We start from the raw sequence: 16,577 nt of genomic DNA, 5'->3' as shown, positions 1-16,577 counted from the left end.
TTTCTGCTTTAGCTTCCATAGCCTCTACTTCTAATCGTGAGCATTTTAATTCAAGTGTTTTTTTGCCTCAAGTGCTCTAATTTTGGATTGATCTTCACGAACCTTGAAAAGATTGCTTTGCTGATGGCACAGGACAGGAAAAGAAAGTGATATGATGAAATCAATGCAGAAAGAAAAATAAGTCAAAGTACTAATAAGTGTATTTGGCATACAATTCTTGAATATTCTGCTTGGACTGACATGCGGCGCTCAAGCTCCTGGAAACTTTTCTCAACAAGCAGGCGACGCACTGAATAACAAACATTAATATTAATGAATGAACGAAACGAGCCATGTGCAACACAAACCAGAAATCTATTAAGGCCATACATACATAAGGCATTTCACCATTTCGTTTTTCAATGGTTCTTCAAGAATACCATTCACAAAACTAAGAAAATTGGCATTAGAGTGGAATGCCAAAAGTAAATGTACAGAGCATGAACTATTACAAGGCTTGCTTCACCTTAAAATCTAGAAAAACTAAAACTAGTGGACTTTAAGAATTTGACATTAAAGACACATGAATTTTCTTCAAAGATTCCCCAAATAAATATAATGATGTAGTATGATCCTGATGAACTTAACTTTAGCTACAGTTTCTTGAACAATCTAGGAAAACTTACCAACTTCCGTATTCTCAAAGTAACCTCACAAGGGATGTTCAGTGAAGACTCTCTTAGTCTTGCGGCTAAAAGCTTCCCTAATAATGAAGTGTTTCATTTGTATGTACTATCTAAAACCATTTCAGAACAAAATTTTCAAATTTTTTTTCTTATCTTACAGAATGGACAACCCAAAAAAATTCTGTCCGAATTGCTAATCGTCCTCTACATATACATTATTGCATAAACTCCACAGAAACACCTCGGGACGACACCATCTTTTAGGTCTTTGGCGTGCACAACACAAGGAACTGAGCTTAAAGGTGAATTTTCTTGTCTTACTTCTTCTTGACGTTGATGATGTTCCATTAGCAGCCATTATTGATGCAGGTAGAGCTCTTCACCACCAGCATATACAAAGAAACGCAATCAATTTAAGGATTAGGGCCAAACACAAAACGACCTAATTTTTAGGTTGAGAGACTTATTTGTCCAATTTTCGAAAGTAGCCTTTCACTCATCAGTCTATGTGTCAACCCGTGACGCCAGGTCATCAGAACAAAAGTCACGTCAGACTTTTTCATTGGATCTGATGGAGACATTTGAATGGAGGGATTCATCCGTCCAAATTTTGTGAAGGTCAGGAATTTAAAAATATTTTCAAATTGTCAGAGACAAAAATATTTGCAGACAAAATATCAAAAACCTATTTGTCATTTTTTTCTATATTTTATATCTAAAATATCTCTATTTTAATCGATTAATTCTAACTTTATCCTTTATACAAATTAAATTAGAACTCCATTCTTATTTTCCTATCTATCTTCCATCTTACACCGACCACAATACTAGCCGTAGCCTATCTGATTCGCCGTCGCCATGTGAGCAATGTTAATCCGAACCCGGAAAGGGTACTGGCAATCCCTGTGAAGAAGAGTGATCCTGTGGATCTGTACAGGCCGTTACGACAGTTCGTAGCCACAAAATATTCAGAGAGCGATGCACAGAAAGTGGAAAGCGTTCTCGAAACCCTAAACAAATGCCGCAGGGACATGGTGGAGCGAGGGGACCTCTCCCTTCCTAAGCAACGTGACTGCCTCATCCACTACTTCAAATGTCTCTGCATGGTTGAGCCACTCTTCACCGCTATCTCCTCCGACGCCGACTCCGACTCCGACCCGATCATCTTTGTCTGGTACGACGCCTTCAACCCTAAGCATGAGAATGGGGTCTCCTCGGAGCGCAACAGCATCCAATTGGAGAAGGCTGCTGTTCTCTTCAACCTTGGAGCCATACACAGCCAGATTGGGGCCTCTTGCGACCGCACCACCGCCCTTGGCCGTCACCTTGCAATGGAAGCCTTCAATGCTTCCGCCAAATTCTTCTACAAACTCTGGCAGTATTTTGCCAAGGACGTCTCCGCCACTCTCGACTTGACTGTCCTCTTCGCCGAGAGTCTGCACTGGCTCTTGTCCGCTCAGGCTGAGGATCTCAAATTACAGCAACGACTCCACCACAACAACACAAATGACGACGCCAGTTCTGCTCTCGAACAACATCAATGTGCCCTTGCGTTTGAATATGTCAGTTTTCACTCTAGATTGATTTTACCTTTACTTTTTCATTTTAGATTTTCAATAGCATGATGATGATGATGATGATGTAGGTTTCTAAGCTTTATCGGGCGGCATGTGATCTGATACTTTGTGATTCCGTTGCAACCGCAGTTGTCGTCTCATTTGACGAAACCTGGATAACTCATCTTTCCCTGAAGGTGAAATTCTTTGAAGTGGAGGCTCGTCGGAGGCGATCATCCATCCTACCCAAATCCGAGCGACTCCCATTGTTCCAGTTTCGTCCTCTTGATGATAATGCAGAGTCTATCACTGAAAAATTAGTTACAGGGATCTGCCACCAGTGGATACACAATCAACATCGAATCCCATACATTGACCTCTCCCTTTCCGAGTACAGCCCTTTCAAGATTATCGATGGTGGAAAGCTGGTGGCTTACCCATGGGACATGCCTCCTCCTTATCCAACAAATTTGTCAATCCTCTCATCTTCGTCTTCGTCTCATGTTCTGGCATTCCCTTTGAAGAAGTGTGAGCCCTTGGATCTATACGAGTCCCTGCGCAATTATTTTGTCCTCAAATACTCTGAGAGCGTGGCAAAGAGAGTAGAAGGCCTTCTCCAAATGCTAAACAAATTGCGTGATGAGATGCAGCGTGATGACATCTCTCTACCCGTTCGCCGCGACTGCCTCATCCGCTATTTCAAATGCCTTTGCATGATTGAGAACTTGTTCCCCATGACTTCCTCACCCAATCCACCTATCTTTGTTTGGTACAATGCCTTCAACCCACAAGAAGACTCTTCTCAGCACAACATTCATTTGGAGAAGGCCTCTGTTCTCTTCAACCTGGGAGCCCTCTGCACCCACATTGCTCTCTCCTGCGATCCCACCACCTTCCAAGGTCATCGCATTGCCATCGACGCCTTAAATGATGCTTCATATTGGTTCTACATGCTAAATTCTGAGACTAAGAAGGCATCTGCCACTGTTGACTTGTCAATAAACTGCACCGATATGCTGTGCGAGATAATATATGCCGAGATTGATGACTTGAAGTTCCATTCACCTCTTTCCCAGTCTGATCGATCACCATTAGGTGGATTTGTTGTATGCATCATAATCTACCTTTTCAGTTGATCCTTTCTTTGCGTGTTTGATTGTTATGAATCTTGATTTGTTAAATTGTTTGACTGGGATGATGTAGGTTTCTCAGCTTTATCGGCAAGCTTATGATCTGTTGACATCGGGGCCTTTAGCTGAGAGTCTCGTTCAATCCTCGATACCTCAATATCTCGAGTCGAAGATGCAAACCCTCCATGTTAAAACTGCTCCTATTGATGTCACTGACCAATTTCTTTCAGGGTATTGTACGGCTCAATCCCTTCTTCAACAGGGATGTCAACCACTATGCTTGGACCTTCTCTCCGAGGCTGGCCCTGTCATGATTAAGGATGGAAATCTTGTGGCCAACCTTAGAGGCAGTAATGTTGCCATTGGAGGAGATGAGCTCCCAGGTGATCATACCACCACAATAACATTACCATAGAGATAAACTAAACAGGCTTTAGGATTTTTTTTCCCCTTTTTTAAGTTGGATGTTGGAATTTTGTTCGTTGATGCTAGAACTCTGTTTGTGAATATATTATCCTCATAATTTTGTTTATTGATGTGTGAATATATTGGTTCTTATTCCACACCAATTTGTATGCCTCTAATCTGGTAGCAATTGTTAGTTTTTTTTTTTTTTTTTGCATATTGGTAGACACAATGTATGAAGTTTTGTGCATATGGTAATAAGGAGAATGATTTACTCTTTTCTTTATCTTACAGATAATCGATAGAGCAACTAATATGCATATGTTTTGCTAAATGTGAATGAAGTTGTTTTTTAAACAAAACTTGCTGTCAAACAGTGACAAGGTACAGCCTCTCACTCTTTCTCTAATTTATTTTCTATTTTTCCCTTTGGGAAATAGCAGATTAGGTATTTCCTTTACTAGAATGTAGAGGAAAGTATATCTTTTTGTGGTTATGTTTTTTCATTCTGACAAATGTCCCTGTGTTCTTGTTCGATTGTTTGAGATCAATTAATTATTCTTGTTTAAAACCATTGCTTCTATTGTTACTCAAATCCTTCTAAATTAACTGTTTGTATTTACACAATTTTCCTTATGTGCTGCCGAGATGAGTTTTGCCTTCTTCATTGCAGTAGACCCTAGTTATGCTTTCTTCTCTTCTACCTCTTCAGTTTTGCTCAAATCTTTTGACAAATATAAATTGAATCTGTGTAATTTGATAAATTCTCAATGTGATTGCTCCTGGCCTGGAAGGACCCGTATATAGTTATTTAAAATTGGATAATTTAATATCACTTTTAATCGGGTTTGCCTCTTTGGCTCTTTTTCTTCCAATTTTCCAATTCTGATTTTGTTGACCCAATTTTGCAAAGCATCTGAGCATGTGGTTTTCTTACCTAACCTGGTTGGTATATATTCGATGTTTCAATTCTTGTGTGTATACTTTCTTATTTTATTTCAGCTTTATAGTATCATTTTTAGATTGGCTAATCTACTCCTAACATATGGTAGAGCACTTAGTTTTCACCTCTGTTGTCCTATGCAATGCTTGCACCGCAAATTTTGTTAGCTTGCTTTATTTTTTGCCTGAGGTGGGAGTTTCAGGATTCAGCATTTTAATGTGCTGGTAAAATGCTTGCAAGAATGATTAACTTTCTAGTTCACCAATTTTCCTCATCTAAGTTATTTTGAATTGTTGTTTACTCACTATTTTGATATGTTTTTTAGCACCTGACGAATTGTTATAGGATAATAAAGTTCTTAATCATCATTTTAGTGCAGGATTTTGGATTCTTTTTATTTTATTTGACCATGACTTTGCCATCTTCACAAATAAAATGTTGAACAATCAATGATGGAGAGACATAAACATGATAAGATCATGTTAAAAATGAATATGAGCCAATCCAAACCCAATTGGGAGAATATATATGTTTTGACTTACGAGAAATGAAGGAATGGTTGTTCATTTCTGGATATCTATATTCTGGTGTAAAATGGCATAGATATTTATGTTGCGGTTGCTTTTCATTTTGATTTCAATTGATTACAATGGAAAGCAACATAGGAACTATAAGAATTATAGATTTGAGTATGCCATATAACTCAAATAGGTTGGCTAGGAAAATTCCTAAACATCTAAATCACAGTGGCATATATTAAACTGAATTACTTAAAGTAACAAAAAAAAGGCTAAGAAAAGGAGGGGGATACATGGCTAGTTATGACATTGATATTGATATATTGATATTAAGGGTTGAAACTATTAATTATATATGAGTTTTACATGTTTTGTGTGGGGATTAGACTTGCCTTGGAGGGATTTCTGAGAAACATGACTCCACCTTCTTCTTAGAGGTTCTTGTTCCTCCTCAATTCCAATGAAGAATTAAACACTTGTGTGGATTTTTCAACTTCAACTTTGACCCTTGTAGATGTAGTAGGAAGAGCATGTTGATGGTGACAACAATAATGAAAGTACAAGAACAAGAGAAGTTACTAGTACTATGATGAACAAAGGCTTCATGGTATTATAGTAGCAATAGAAGAGGATATTTGATTATTGATTCTTATGATTGTAGTTGAAGATGAATTGAACGTGGCATACTGGCATTAAGTTTAGTATCTTCAAATGTTTTCTAAGTACAATTGTAAAAATGGTGAAAAATCTAATTTGGGACTTGGTGCATATAGATGTTAGATGGGATCGTGTGGCTATTATATAACCTTTGATTGAGTGACCTACTATGACATTTTTTGACCTTAGGATGGATTTGGTGAAAATGGAATGGTGACGGAAGCTAAGAAAAGGTCATGTGATTAGGCACGTCATGTTAACATATAAAATATACTATAAACTATGGATGTGTTGATAAAAATATCTCCACTTTTAATAATGACAAAAATATCATCAAAATATCATTAAACGTGATAAAAAATAACAAAAGAAATATTTTTATAACTGGCAAATAATTTTTGTATTTAGCAAATTGCATATATATTTAATCCAAAATTTTATACTAATATTTGAATAACATTTTAGAAAATGCATAACAAAATCTAGATAAAAAATTGATTTTTAGATTTTTTATTTTTTAAAATTAATTTGGTAATTGACAAAAAATTCGAACAAAATCTATTTAACATACAATTATTAAATTTTCAGGATATAAATGTCTTATTTTTTTAATTATACTTGCAAAAAAATCCAATCTTAAAAATATTTTTGAGTATATATTTAATATTGGTTATTTTTGTCATGTTTTAAAATGTTCTGAAGACATTATTAAAAGGGTTAAGTATGATTTTGGTATCTAAGGTTTAGGCTGAAAATTTTATTCGTCTCCAATATTTTTTTTATTTTGGCATTCAAATTCTTCTTTAAGATTCAACTTGATTTTAAAATTGTCCTTTCTCTAATTATTGGATAAAAATATCTTTGCATAGAATCACACTTTCTTTCACTTTTTTTTTTATAGATCCAGCATTTTTGCACCCTCAAATTTCAGACAATCTCAAATCAAAATAATTTTAGACAAGAACTGAACATCTATGCAATTAACAAGAAGAACAAGAAGAATCAGTAACAACAAAAATAACAACTAACTGAATAAGAAGAATCAACAACAAATAATAACAAGAAGAGGGTGACTCAAATCACCGTCGTGAGCACTACTGGAGGCAACGCAACGAGAAGAGGATGGCTCAGACCACCGCCGCCAGTATATTTGCCTGCCCGCATTGTTGCCGCCAATGTCTCTGCCTACCTACGTTGTTGCCACCCGCTTGTCTACTCGCTTCTCTGCTCTCCTTTTTGGCCACATCTCTGCTCGTCTCTTCGCCCCGTCTTTGCCCACCTTCTCTGCCGGGATTGCTGCCCTCCCTTGTCCTTGGTTAAGACTTACTGCTAGAAAATTTGCGGTGAATGGGGAATATGAGGGAGTGGGATGATAGGAAAAAAATTGGGAAAGTAGGGTATTTTTGTCCAAAAAATTGATTTTAAAACCAAATCGGATCTATAACAAAAAAACATTTTTTTTATAAGTGAAAAAAATATTTGTATTTAACAAATGATTTGTGCATTTAATATGAATTTTTGTAGTAATATTTAAATAATTATTTAAAAAGTGTACACAAAAAATGGGTGCAAAATTCGATTCTTGGCTTAGATTTTTTTATTTTTCAAAAAAAAAAATCCATTATAATAATCTTTTTTAAAAAGATTCATTAGACATAAAATTACCAAATTTTAAAAATTAAAAATTTTATTTTTCTAATAATATTTATAAAAAATTGCATCAAAATTTTATTTTTAAAGTTTTTTAAAAATATATATAGTTATTTTTGTCACGTTTTTTAAACTATTTCGATGTGTTACCTAGAAGTAGATGGTATATTAGACAATCTCCAATAGGGAACTCATCCAAATTTCGTTTATGACCCACCTGTCATAAAAAGTAACTCCACATCAGCTTTTGCGTCATAAACAGTAAATAGGAACTCAAAACATCTCTCTTTTCTCCATTAAGAGGAACTAACTTTAGTCCCTATTGTGGTCCTACTTAATTAATTAATTAAAATACTTAAAATTAATATAATTAATTTTTTTCAATAATGTAATTTAAATTTATAAATTTAAAAATAATTCACTATTAAAAATATTAAGATTCAAAAAAAAATTATTTATAATGTAGTTAACATTTTAAATTTTATAAATAAAAATAAATAATCCAACCAAAAATTATTTTGTAATGTGTATAAATTAAATATATTTTTTTATATAAATAAATTTAATTAATTATAATTTAATATAAAAATATAAATAATATTTAATATTAATTTTTTATAATTATTTATATTAATTATAATTTAAATAACTGATATAAATTATTAATTAAATAAAAATATAATTATTTAATATAATTATTTATGTTAATTATAATTATATAATTAATATAATTTATTAATTAAATAAAAATATAATTATTTAAATAATATTAATTATAATTTAATATAATTATTTAAATAATAATTATTTAAATACTTAAATAATTAAATAATAATTAATTAATTACGAATTATAATAATTATAATTAGTAATTAATTAATTATTATTTAATTATTTAATATAATTATTTAATTAATTATAATTTAATATAATAATTTTTTTAAAGGTTACTTGCCACATGGCAAGTTATCCTTTGCAAATTACAAGTCCCTCTGAGGAGGGACTCTTCTTCTTCGATCCATGAGCAGGGACGCTATTCTCTTTTTCTCCAACAGTTGGGACTCTATTGTGTCAGAAAACGAGAAAGTGGAATCTTGAAAAATTGATACATCGGAGATGCTCTTAGGCATGGACATGAGATCAAAACGCCATTGGGTGAAGAATCCGACTTGTTTGCCAAGATAGAGGTTTCTCTGACGCTCGCCTGGACGGTAGTGAAAGGTAACTGCAAGAAACTTTAATACTCAAGGTAGCAAAAATTTAAGAGGCTTAGAGTAGAATTGCCTTAGCAAAAAAAATCTGAGTATTGTGATATTTATAGAGTTTGTAGATAAGACTTGGTCATTCTTTTAGTTGTGATAGCACTAGTTCGTTCTTGGTAATTCCTCTCCGAATACCTTGCCCATGTCCATGAGACGCGATAAATTTAGGTTTCTTTTATTTTTTTTGTTTTTATCAAAACATGAATTCATTCATTAAAAAGGAATTATAAAAAAGATAAGACGATTCAATAAAACTTGTGTTAAATTAAGAATGGCACACTATTATAATTTAATATTAATGATGAGCAATATTACATAGCATATATTATTATTTTTGGCTAGTATTTGGCCAACAATAATTTGCATCTATATTTATAAGTATTTTGTACATAATAAATATATAATTTGTCCCTATATTTATCAAAGTTTTGCATACATAAATTAATACAGTTTGTATTAAAATTTTTTAAATTTATACACATAAATTAATAAAATTTATTTATTAAAAATAATTTAATATTTATACTAACTGTATAATAATTAAAAATACTAAAAATTACTGGCCCAAGAATTTCACTATTAATGATATTAGTTCTTAGTGGTTGGAAGACTAATATAATATAATCACAAATGCCTCAATTTTGTTTTTTGCTTTTTTATTATTTTTATTTTTTCAACATAATATAATTAGAGATTGAAAGACTAACCATATTATATTTTCATTTAGCAATGGTTTATTTGAAATCGTTGCTAAATTTCCACCACCATCTGCCAACTTTAATGTAGTAACAGTAATTATATGATATTAATGTGGGAGCAGTTCAAAAGTGAAACTGACATTGTACATCTAGTTTAAAAACCTCTTTATATATACATAAACTTTGCGTATTAATTTATATTTTTTTAACTAAATAATCGGTCACTAAAATAATTAAATTTATAGTAAATAAATAATTAAATTTGTCTATATATATATATTTTTTATAAAAATTAAATACTTATGTGACGACCGATTAAGTCAATAAATTATATCTCAAATGACATAATCTTTTCATACTCATTTAAAGGGTCTTATTAATAATGGATTTTTATGATTGTTGTAATAAAGTGAGTTATTAACAGGTTTATATTTTCATCCCAAAATAGGTACAGATATATAGAGATGTAATACAATTTGTGAGTACAAAACAAAAGAGAAAACAAAACTGCTTTATCGAAAGGAAGTAGTTTCCTATATCCACCATCTGAATGAAGAGACTTGCATTGATAATAGCTAGTTGCAATGTTGGGCCCACAAGCCATTTTGATATTTGCATAGTGCTTCTTGAAATTGGTCTTTTTAGGATCAAAGATGCAAATCACTCTCTTGATTCCAAAGTACTTACATTTTGCAGTTAATGAGGCTGTAAGCTACAACAATCCCCATTATTAGAGAAATATCTACATTTGCCTCCACTACCATTGTAAATACGTCTTCTCCTAAGTCAACTCCACATGGTGACTTCTTTCTTTTAAGCTGCTCATAGAAAAATATAAATTCATTTCTTAGAATATTACATTTTTTATTAACTAAAATAATAATGATAAACTTATGAGTAAATTATACTAGCCTTTTTTTTGTAATTTGTGATATTTATTTATAAAAATATACATAATTTTGTATGATTTAGGGTATTATATGTAATACCACTTTAACCTTAAAAAATTTCAAACTCTATCTTATTGCTCTATTACTATTACTAACATATATAAAAGATAAAATTAATAATATAACAAATCTTAATAAATCTCTTAAATACTAAACAAACTAAGAAATAGATACACCAACCCATTTTAGAAGCTTAAAAAACAATAAATTATTTATCCATTATTTAAACAAGAAGGAAGATTTGTTAGAACTATAAATCATGATAAAGAAAAAAAAAACATCTTAATTATGTATGTTATGTACCAAATCTTAATCTTTGCTAACAAGAAGGAGGTGTAAAATAATTTACCTCTGCAACTATTACACCAAATTCATCAACAATTTTGCAAGCAGATTTGCCAGTGATACTTTCAATTTTAAGATTGCATGGTTGGTTTTTGTCCAATCCAATTTGTACTTCATATGTTGAACCCCCTCTTGAGATCTTATAAGTCTTACAAACCCTAAAGCATGGTCCTTTGTGGTCATTCCTTGTGGCCGGAGATCGATATCCCTCCCAAAACCTTGACAATTTGTATTGCTGCATACACAAAACGAGTTAGAAATCGAGTCATATTTCTGACGTAATTGAATTTCTGTGTAAAATAATTTTTTTATACTACGAAAATTCGCGTACCTTTCGAGTTATAGTGAACAAACCATTCCCTTCTTGATCCATGAGATGAACTTCATGTTTATCTTTGCAATTATAGTTATCAACTCGATAAACAATTTGTCCATTTGAATCAAAGACAGTGCAACCTTTTCCATTCAAAACAAGAGATTTCATCCATAAGGTGAAGGTTTCTTGCTTGGAAGTGAAGCTGCAATTAGGAGATAATAATTGTAGTGCTTGGGGATGAACTCTTCCCATGATTGGTTGGTTGGTTGTTGAAAATTTTATTTGAAGAAATTTTATTTATGTGCAATATTAGCAATTTCAAAGACCTACTTTATATACTAACTATCATGGGGTAATGAGAACCACAAGAAAATATTTAATCATATCATCATGATTAGTGGTTTAATTTAATTTTTTATTATTTGTGAAGCTACTATTGGTTTGAGATGTAAACAAAAGCACAAATAAACAATGCTCACACTTGATGTATAAAATACAACATTATGTCTATTGTTCTTTTGTCTTTCTTATTATTCTGTTGATTTCCTTGACCTATTCTTTGTAATTAATCAAAAAGTCCACAATTGCATCCGTAATCAATTTAGGGTTAATTCCACCAAACCATGCCATCAAAGGCTACTAACCACAGTTGTTAAAATTGGATCGGACCGAATTAATACTGCAATTAATTCTAATAAAAATTTAATGATTGGATCATTTATCTAAGAAAAATACTATTGTTTTTTTAAATTTTCAGTTTTTATTTAATTAATTTAATTATTTATTTTTATAAGAAGTTACTTATTTTTTATAAAAAATTATTTGATTTTAGTTTCTCTCTTCCAAAAGCTGAATAATGAATAATTTTTAAAAGATACTTAGTTGCACTGTGAGTCTAATTTGAATATGCAAGAGTCATTGAACCAAATATTTAAATTAAATTAAATTCAAAATCTCTTATTATATGTTTTTTGGTTATTATAGTTGTTAAAATGGAATCGAACTGATTAATTTAAATCAAAAGTAGTAGCCACCATATTAAGCAGCTTATTGTGCTAGTAGCTAGTGTTGTGCCCCAATGAAAATATACATATTGTAATTTGTAAGTGACAATAAGGTTTTTATATATTTATTCATTTAATTAAATCTAGTTCAAAGGGTTCAACTAATCCAATATATATCATATAAATAGCAAAATTGATCAGTATAGTATGAGTTTAATAATGATACTTTTAACTGTGATTAAAAGATGGGATTAAGTTAGGTCTCCCCACTAGTTAGATGATAATAGAAATATATGTAAGTACCGTACCATTCTACTTTAATTTAATAATATTGCTAGAGTCATATATATTGCAATTTCATCTTTCTATAGGTGCATAATTTTAATATTTTTTTCCCCGAAGGTTCTGTCGGTTTCTATTTTATTTACATGATAATCATATATTCTAATTCCAATCCATGATTTAATTTATTGACCAAAACTGAATATATAGCCTGCCAATGACGTAGCATTGTGTTGTGATATGATTGTTTAATTAAATCTACGGTTGTGTGGACATTGGACGGTGTAATTATCTGCAGCCACTCACTTTGGATGTTTAGACATATTTTTAGCATTTTTTGCTTATTGCTTTTGTTGATGGCCCTTTGAATGTGACAAACATCATTATTGGCCCTTTAAGACTTTGAGTCATAATTGTCTTATAATAACATAAATAAATATTATTGTTAGAAAAGAAAATAATAGTTCAGTACATATATATATATATATATATATATATATATATATATATATATATATATATATATATATATGTCAAGTTAACAAATCAAGAACTAATTTGTTCGATATCATAATTCTATTAAAAGGTGTGTTGTTCTAAAAAATAAATATTTCTTTTTTTGTCTTCTATTACTTTTTAAAAAGAAAAATTATTATTATTATTATTATTATTATTATTTGCGATGTAGGTTTTATTTATGATTTGTAAAATTAACTATTTTTAGTAGAATTAATTTTGATACAAAATAATTCGGACAAAATGTTATTAAAACAAATAATTTTCTTGTATTGAAGTGTGTTTATACATAACTCATTAATCCTAATTTTCTTACCATGAAAACTGAGTTTGCAAACTACTAATGAAAAGTTTTCACATGTACCAAACCACTTTATTAAATCTCTGCTATTTCATTATTCATAAGCATTATATAAGATCTATATTAAAATATTGTAATGGACATATTTGATTGATAGAAATATGCAATATACTCCTTAAAAGGGGAGTGCACTGAAAACTTTCAACTAATAAACACCCTTATCCAAAAATTTGATTTGTGTATGCATCAATTTATCAGAGATAGATTTTTAAATAAAATTTTAATTTATGACGATTAATCTTTTTTCTGCCAAAATAAAAGATACGTGAGAATTTTTTTAAAAAAATACTCTTATGTATAATCTTATATTTTTCTCAAAATATAAATAAAGCTAACAAACTATAACTCAAATATCATAATCTCTTTTTCCTCACTTAAACATTTCGAGTTCGAATCTCATTTTTAACTTGAAAAAAAAAAAAAAACCATTGTAGAGCGGGAAGTTAGTTTGCCTAAGGCCTGGAGAGCCAATGGAAAATATTGGGTTGTTAAATTTTTTCCAATAATTTATATGGGCCTTGGATATGGGAACAAAATATCAAGGATAGATGATTATAATTTGTAAAATGGATGGTGTGTTGTAATAAGTTATTAATATTTTATTTGATCTATTTTAAATATTCGAATTTAATTCTAAATTAATCTAAAAATAACCAATTAAACTAGATTAAGTCATTGTATTTTGTATTAATAAAATATTATCTTTAAACATTATATTTAATAATTATATGATATTTATATAAAAATACCTGAAAATAAAAATAAAATTATATGTATACTATAAAATATATTAATTAAATTAATTTAAATTTTAGATATTCTTATTCCAATATCATCGTTCGCCTTCCTTTTTTCTCTACCATAGTAAACATAAATATTCCAACATATTTATTTAGATAATAACCGTTTTAATGCTACCACTGTCATCATTAATGAAAATGTTAATTAATGGAGATAATTTTTTTAACAATAGTATGAAAATCTTGTATTTTGTAATGAACACGTATTATAACTTTTATTATTTATTTGTGTTGTGTAGTATTATTTTAATTAGTACACATGACATAAAAAGTACTGTATTAATACATGGACATTAAATTTTATTTTGGGGATAATTGTATTGTAGAAAAATTATAATTGGACACAAGTGAAAAAATATCGTGAAATTATGGCCAAATAATTTTCAGGAATAATACTAGCAAACAAATAATTAAATTAAAACCAAACTGTAAAATAGTAGACTTCTAATAAAGTGGTATGATATATGTAAAAAAATTTTAACTATTGATCTTAATTATATATCGATATTACTTAAATTTTTTAATATATTTAAAAATATATATTTAAACAGGTTTTTAAAAATTTTGTATCGAACATTTTTGTTTTCAAAAAAAAATTATTACATTGAGATCTTTAAATTTTATAAAAATAAGATATATAAATCTTTACTTTAATTAGATTTATTATTTTCATTTAAATAAAAGATCTTTAAAAGTGTGATACAAAAATTTATATATCTTATTTTAAAAAATTCAAGAATATCAACGTAATAAAAGTTTTTTAAAAACAAAAACGTCTAATATAAAATTTTTCAGAACCCTATTTAAATATATACTCTATATTTAAATAGAAAGATGTTGGTTAGAATTATTAAGATACCATATCTTGTTACTATCCTTAAATAATCAATCTTAGTCATTTCCTATGATTTCCATGAGATGCCAGCTAGAGAACTAGGTCCAAAAATAATGTGTAGTCAATCAAGATACACCAACCAATCAGCAAAGACTAAGAGGGCAAAAATGTTTGGCTAGCTAACTAGCCTTCACCTTATTTGCCAGATAAATATAAACAAAAAAAAATATGGAAAATATCATTCATTCAAGTAAACCCAAACAAACCAATCCATGTGACAAAGCAAGCAGAATAATAATGGGTTAAACTTTGATCATAAAAAAAATATTTTAAATGTCTCTAAAAAATACAAATGATGGTATAGATATTTTACAATATTAAAAATTAATTATTTTTTATTTGATAATTAAAAAGATGTTTAAATTCGTGTATATATATATATACATAGTTGAGTAATTTTACGTATGCTTATTTCTGTAATTAAATTTTATAAAATATTTAGTTTGAACGTGAAGAAATATATATATTATGAATTTTATATTTTTCAAGAATAAATTTTTTAAAATATTTATAAGTGAACAACACGTTTTACATTTTGAGTAAATTTTTAAAATTTAATTAAACTCAGTAAATTCTAATATAAAGAATTACATTTGTTTATGTGCATCGGCAAAAAAGGCTTCATCAAATAAAATTTTACTGGATCACCAAAAAATACAAAAATTAAAAATATAAATAAAATAAATTTTATTTGAAACCAATTTTGATATGATTATATCCAAAACAGCTGTAGACAATAACCTTATTGGCATCCATTATTTTTCCATGAAAAATACATGTAACCCAAAATGTTGACATCTTTTAATTGGCCTGCTATAATATGTGCTACCAAGTAGTCATCACTTTAAATTTGTCACCAACTTTTGTGGGAAAATTATACACCCAAGAAAGTAACTATTTGGAATATACACCAAAGCATAATATCTTTATGTTCAAAAGTGACTACTCAATGAGAGAAAATAAATACTCATTCATGATACCACACCAAAAAAAAAAAAAAATCATTTATTATTCATTCATGGTGCTATATGTGTGGACTAAAAATTGGGGCAAATCAAATAGGGTGATTTAATTTTAGTCTTTTATTTTTTAAAAGTCCTTCCTAGCATTATTTAAATTTAATGGAGGAATAAACAAATATATGAAGCACAGATACTTAGCTGAATTATTATGTCTATGTATCAGATATATTTCGGACACGATAGTCATCAACATTCGTTCGATATGTGTATCTGTTGTGTCTAATCGTGTCTTAATAAAAAATAAAATATTCTTTTTTGGATACGCTTAGACACACCTAAATATCATTACGTGTCAGCGTGTCCAATCTTATTCTTAACATATATTTTTGAAATAAATTTAGATATAATATATATTATTATTATTAAAATAAAAAATATTTTAAATATTTGATATAATTAAAATAAGATATTAAAAAATTAATTTATATTTTAGTATCAATAAAATATTAAAATATTATTATAATTTATTTAAAAATATTTTATATTTTATATATATACATATTCTCGTATTTTATAAGATTTTAAAATTTGTGTCATTATGGCATGTGGACAGTATTCGTACATCATAGAAATGGATAAAATAATAGGTTGCTTGCGTATGT

At 29.4% G+C, this 16,577-nt stretch overlaps 2 protein-coding genes across 8 annotated transcripts; one reads left to right on the top strand and one right to left on the bottom strand.

The window, feature by feature from the left end:
* The first annotated feature begins 1,210 nt into the window (after window positions 1–1,210).
* On the top strand, window positions 1,211–6,039 carry LOC112721033 (uncharacterized). Of its 7 annotated transcripts, none has more exons than XR_011870674.1 (5): window positions 1,211–2,227; window positions 2,311–3,316; window positions 3,425–3,734; window positions 4,051–4,140; window positions 5,732–6,039. XR_011870674.1 is itself a non-coding variant. In XM_072213795.1 (4 exons), exons 1-4 carry the CDS (start codon window positions 1,697–1,699, stop codon window positions 4,059–4,061), a joined length of 1,869 nt encoding a protein of 622 aa, XP_072069896.1. In that variant the 5' UTR covers window positions 1,211–1,696; the 3' UTR covers window positions 4,062–6,039. The 7 variants fall into 7 exon arrangements, 3 of the variants coding, with proteins under 3 accessions (XP_072069896.1, XP_072069895.1, XP_072069909.1); XR_011870670.1 differs by having other exon boundaries at window positions 2,311–3,327; XR_011870660.1 differs by having other exon boundaries at window positions 2,311–3,327; window positions 5,604–6,039.
* A 3,855-nt stretch (window positions 6,040–9,894) lies between these two features.
* On the bottom strand, window positions 9,895–11,598 carry LOC112735273 (protein LURP-one-related 11). The gene is made up of 3 exons (XM_025784833.2): window positions 11,111–11,598; window positions 10,784–11,014; window positions 9,895–10,302 (listed from the first exon to the last, which is right to left on the bottom strand). The coding sequence occupies exons 1-3, from the start codon at window positions 11,345–11,347 to the stop codon at window positions 10,168–10,170; spliced, it is 603 nt and encodes a 200-aa protein (XP_025640618.1). The 5' UTR covers window positions 11,348–11,598; the 3' UTR covers window positions 9,895–10,167.
* Window positions 11,599–16,577: the final 4,979 nt, after the last annotated feature.

Source organism: Arachis hypogaea, chromosome 2, assembly GCF_003086295.3.
Source record: "Arachis hypogaea cultivar Tifrunner chromosome 2, arahy.Tifrunner.gnm2.J5K5, whole genome shotgun sequence".
NCBI lineage: Eukaryota > Viridiplantae > Streptophyta > Magnoliopsida > Fabales > Fabaceae > Arachis > Arachis hypogaea.
This window is presented reverse-complemented; position numbering and strand designations above follow the sequence as displayed.